Raw genomic sequence first — 5,195 nt, forward strand, 5'->3', positions numbered from 1 at the left:
CTTAAAGTGTTGAATAAGCTGTTAAGAAATGACAACTCTTAATTGTAAGAATATAAATTAAATGAATTGTTTAAATATGATCTCGTTGTGCTCGCCTTTAGCAGAAACGTTAAATTCGGATTTGAACCATGACTTTTATGTCTTCTTCGTGTGTTTCTTGTACAATATCCTAAAATCACTTCGCGCTTTTCTGAAGAATTATAATCGCGTTGATTTAAACTGGTCCAAGTTACTAACATTGACTACGACGCGAATGAGAAATCTTTTCTACCGAGAAGTTTTAGATGTATATTTAAAAAAGAAACTCTCTGCGCAGATTATAATAACGACTGTCATATTCTCGCCAATTGCGAAGCGAGAATGTTACGGAATATTTGAAGAGAAAATGTGCGTCTGCAAAATAACGGAAATCATGAACATAAATATGTTCGCTCGCCGCAGAGAGCCCGCCTTGCAACATATTTTAATCGATAACGCCGCGCTAGTGAAACGTTTCATAAACGATTAACATGCGCAGATCCGACAAGCTTCTCTTTGCATTTGTTTTATTTCGTAAAATAAGATAAGAAAACAACTAAAATTCACAGTAATGTGATGTGTAAAATAAACAGACAAATAAAATAATGCAGCCTTAAATACATGTTTATCAATATATTCTACTTCTTCTGTTATATGCCTACATCTAGAATGTGAGTCCTTTGAATTATTCTGCCTGTAAATTTTCATTTATAATAGTTAATTCAAAATTTAATTTTCAGTATGAATGCAATTTCAATTTTTTATAATGAAAAATATTTGAAATATTGAATATTTGTAATAATGTAGCGATATTAATAAATTTCAAATAATATTTTAATATTAAATTTTATAAATACAAATACTTTTTTCTGATAAAATTTATTTTTTTCAATATTTAGTATATTATTGTTGATATAACAAAAGTTCTTTACTTTAAAACAACGTTTGTAGTAATATGAGATCGTAACATTTCAAAACGTAAAAATAAAAATGATATATGTAGGTATAAAATAATATTAAAACATACAGAAGATAGAAAACTGTAAAAAATAAAATATAAAACTATGAAAAAAATATAAAACTTACTAATCCCAAATAAATTAAATATAATAATTTTTAAATGTTAAAAAAATTCGGGAGGGGGTGGTAAGTAGTAATCCGCTACATTTACAAAATTCAGAATTGTATATTCAAAATAATGTATATATTAGTCCCGTTTAGTTCAGTAATAAAAAATAAAATCCTCGTTCCACTTGACTCTATCAAAGAGGGCTTGACTCGGTGGCGTGATAAACGTAACAAAGACATTACAAGCAACCGGACAGAACGATCTAGAATCTAAACTGCTTAAGAGAAAGAGAAAAGAATAGAAACAACGAAAGGGAAATGGACTATTGGACCGGTCTTGCCACGGCAGGAAAAAAGGAAGATAAAAGAGGAGGACAGACCGGTTCTGATAAATCGGTTGGTAACAACTAACAACTCTCGGCACCTCGTATGTGAAGAAACGTGGTCGAGAAGTGATGGCGAGAGATGTGACGGGCCAGCTGTTGCTTGGTGAACAGTCTGGGCCCTCTTCCACTTTTCTTTTTCTTTTTCTTCCTCTTCTTCCTCGCGATAAGAAAGCTGTATCTATCTCCGGGGTCAGCGCCCCAACGAACAAATTATAGCGCTTCGCAAAATTAATTCAACGAGAAAGAATACGAAACTATCTCATCTTCGGATAAATCTCGAAAGTTTTCCATGTATTAATATTAATATTAATTAATATTAAATTCACTTTTCAAACCTCGTTATATCTAAAATCAATTGGCAAGCTCACGCATCTCTGATATAGAATAATCTCGAATGCTTTATTTAATAAGATTAATATAAAATTGATATGTCACTTGATTAATATTAAAATATATTTGTGAGACATTCAAAATTTCTTCGCCGAGGAAACTGTTATTAATATTGACAATGGTATTAATATTCACGAGCATAATAAAATTAGAGCAAATTCAGTTATAATGTAATTTATTAAATGACTTAAATGCATTGCATGCTCACCAAAATTCAGATATTTGTGCATAGCTTGTACGACTCTACTACTGCTTCAGCCAACTGAATACGGCTTCCTTCTCTATGTAATTAATCCGCTTATAGAATATCAGGAGAGGTTTCAGTCCGATTAGTATGTAACAACGAATACTGAGAGAGATATCTCTTCGTTACATCCAGTGTCGACAACATGTTGACGGAATATACGCATTTCATTGTTCAAAATATATATCTATTCCATGTATAATTTCAATTCTATGTATCCATTCGTTATTATCATAAACGAATAAAATATTTTCAGAATTCTAAAACGGGAAGATTTTTATTTTCGTTTGCGAAATTATAATATTTAATGTCAAAAATATGTTAATATTCAATATAAAATTAGTGCAAAAAATGTATTTTTTATATATATATAGAATGTTCATAATTTAATATTACTTTAAGAATAGATTCCTTAAATCATTTTGAGATGAAAATCTTAATACTGAAATATCGATCAGGCTATAAAAATCAGGCTATAATAGTTTTGAAATTATACATTTAAAGTTAGTTAGAATCATATCGCCTAAAGTTTACACATCCAGATATAGTTGGCATTTTGCTTATAATTCAAAAACTCTTACAATCTCGATATATTATGGTATTAAGATTTTCAAAATAATCTCAGGAATCTATTCTTAAGCGTTGTTACAGTCTTTATGGGACACTCTATACATCAGGATATCCGGAAAATCGCCTGCAATATTTCGGGAGGTAATTCGGGACTTAAAAAGAAGGAAAAAAAAAAGCTATATAAACATAGATTCGAAAATAAGCCGTTTTTCAGTTATAATCACTTTTATGTTAAAAAAAATTGTAATTTACTTTTCATAATCATAATCGTAATTTATTTCATAGTGTTTTAATTTAAATGATTACATTTCGGAGTATTTTGGCATTACCGAGAATGCATCACGTGGAGGCATAGTCCACTTGGCATCCCTTTAGTAAAGTAAAAAAAATTTTTAAATAAAGAAATAAAAAAGGAGGAATGCCAAGCGGACTATGCCTCCATATGATGCATCCTGGGTAACGCCAAAATAGTCCGAAATGTAATTGTAGAATGTGCATTTAAATTAAAACATTGAAATAAATCACGATTGTAATTATAAAAAATAAATTACAATTTTTTTTTTAACATAAAAGTGGTTATAACTCGGAAACGACTTAATTCCGGACCCATTTATACAGCTTTTTTTCTTCTTTTTGGGTTCCGAAGTATTGCAGGCGATTTTTCGGACATCCTGTATAATCACAAATATAACTTATCCTCTACTACAAAGATAAAGCTATAACTTCTGTATATAAATAATATTGAAAGATGAAAATATATACAATTAATAATTTTTGATCTTCTTTTTGATCAATTCTTTGTTTAGTCTGTCCGCGAATTAATAGGAAAGGCAATTTCTTTATATAGATATTACAAAAACAAATAAAAAAATATGGCTTTTTCGATAAACAATAACAAATGACTATGATATCTCATAACAAAGTAAACATTGATTCTCTTTTCTAAGTGACCCACATGCGATTACGGAGCCTATGCTTTCTCCAAAATGGAAAGCTTGAAATTATTCTCACCCGTTAAATCACGCCGTGACGCATGCTTCATATCTCCATAGATATACGAATGATCCGACAAACGTAACATAAACTAAAAGTAAAAAGTCTGAAATGATAAATATGATTTATTTGGCCCTCAAACTCAAAAGTCTAAAAATGATAGATCGCCTGTACGCAGCGTCGACTGACATTGCGAAAAATTATGTATTATCGAAATCATAAATTTAAATAAACTAAGATATTTCTTCATCGATGATTTATTCTGTGCAGCCGAAGTTACATTAATTCTCAGCCGTAACTGTCAGAATAGCGCCATCGCGAATTTTTGCAGGTCAATCATGAGATGCAAATGCAAATGCAAATGACGTGTTACGAGATAACGAGAAAAAAAAGAAAAATTAAAGGATCGGTGAATATTCAAGAGTCGCCGATGTAACTATTGTCCAACACACTGTATGTTTTTGCAATATCATAATTTATACAAGCGCGCCTCTAAATGTAACCGTAAAATTATGCAACGCAGTTAAAATCCCTGTAGAGAAAATCAGACAAGAATATTTAGAAGAAAAATAAATAATATTTATAACTTGTTTATCATGTTTGTTTGTGACATTTCCTGACAAATTTATGACATTTGTATTGCATTTTTAATCGTCCGCATTTAATGGAGGTACACTTTGACAAAATAAATTTTATTTATTTCGTAAAATGAGTGCACCTCCAAATGTGGAATAAAAATTACATTCTGGCATTAATGTACATCGAGAATGCGATTTGCGATTTTAGAAAAAAAAAAAAAACGTGTAACAAGACCTAAAAAGGGGTGCAATGTGTTTTATAAAAAAGTATAACGATATTAGAAACATCGCTCTACGATACAGAATACATTGTTAAACAAACAATAATGCTCGTAACAATATTCTAAAAATTATATTCTTAATAATATTAAGGATATTAGTTTCAAAATAAGTACAGCCTTTTTACCTTTCGATGTTTACATATTTGTAACGTAATACATATTGCTTCGATTAAACAATGCAGACGTAAATATAAACAAAAGAGATAGATATGTATACGAACCAGTGAGTACAGCGCCGACGAGCATGAAAAGAGTGCCAAACGCTGGAAGAGCAATCTGGCAATTCGCCGCTATTACCACGCCGGCCACCATCAGGCCGCCCTCGATCTTTTCTACCCTCAACCGCGATATGGGAGTCGGGCATTTCAATTTCGCGCCCAGGCCACCACCCAGCATTCCCTCTTCGGCTGCCATGCTGCCGGTTCTGCAACAACAAACGAAACTAATTATGACAGCTGTAATAGAGGGCAAAACTGCGCGGATGAGTGATCACCCACTAAACGAGGTTGGAACATTCTTCGTAAAATTTTAAGTAAACGCATTTGTGTCAACTCTGTATAATTAGAGAATTAATGAAACAATTAGTATTATTCGTAACATATTTATTACGAATAATGATTTATAATATAATCGATAATACTAGATTTATTATATATATATATATATA

General features: G+C 31.0%; 1 protein-coding gene across 4 annotated transcripts in view; it reads right to left on the bottom strand.

Annotated features, from left to right (window-relative positions):
- Positions 1 to 5,195, bottom strand: part of LOC108754079 — a 93,740-nt gene that overhangs the window by 27,343 nt on the left and 61,202 nt on the right. For all 4 annotated transcript variants that reach the window (XM_018496127.1, XM_018496126.1, XM_018496128.1 and 1 more), the window contains exon 2: positions 4,750 to 4,952. In XM_018496127.1, the coding sequence (XP_018351629.1) occupies positions 4,750 to 4,952 (203 nt within the window). The remainder of the gene's footprint in view (positions 1 to 4,749; positions 4,953 to 5,195) is intronic.

Source organism: Trachymyrmex septentrionalis, unplaced genomic scaffold (genome assembly GCF_001594115.1).
Source record: "Trachymyrmex septentrionalis isolate Tsep2-gDNA-1 unplaced genomic scaffold, Tsep1.0 scaffold75, whole genome shotgun sequence".
Lineage (NCBI taxonomy): Eukaryota > Metazoa > Arthropoda > Insecta > Hymenoptera > Formicidae > Trachymyrmex > Trachymyrmex septentrionalis.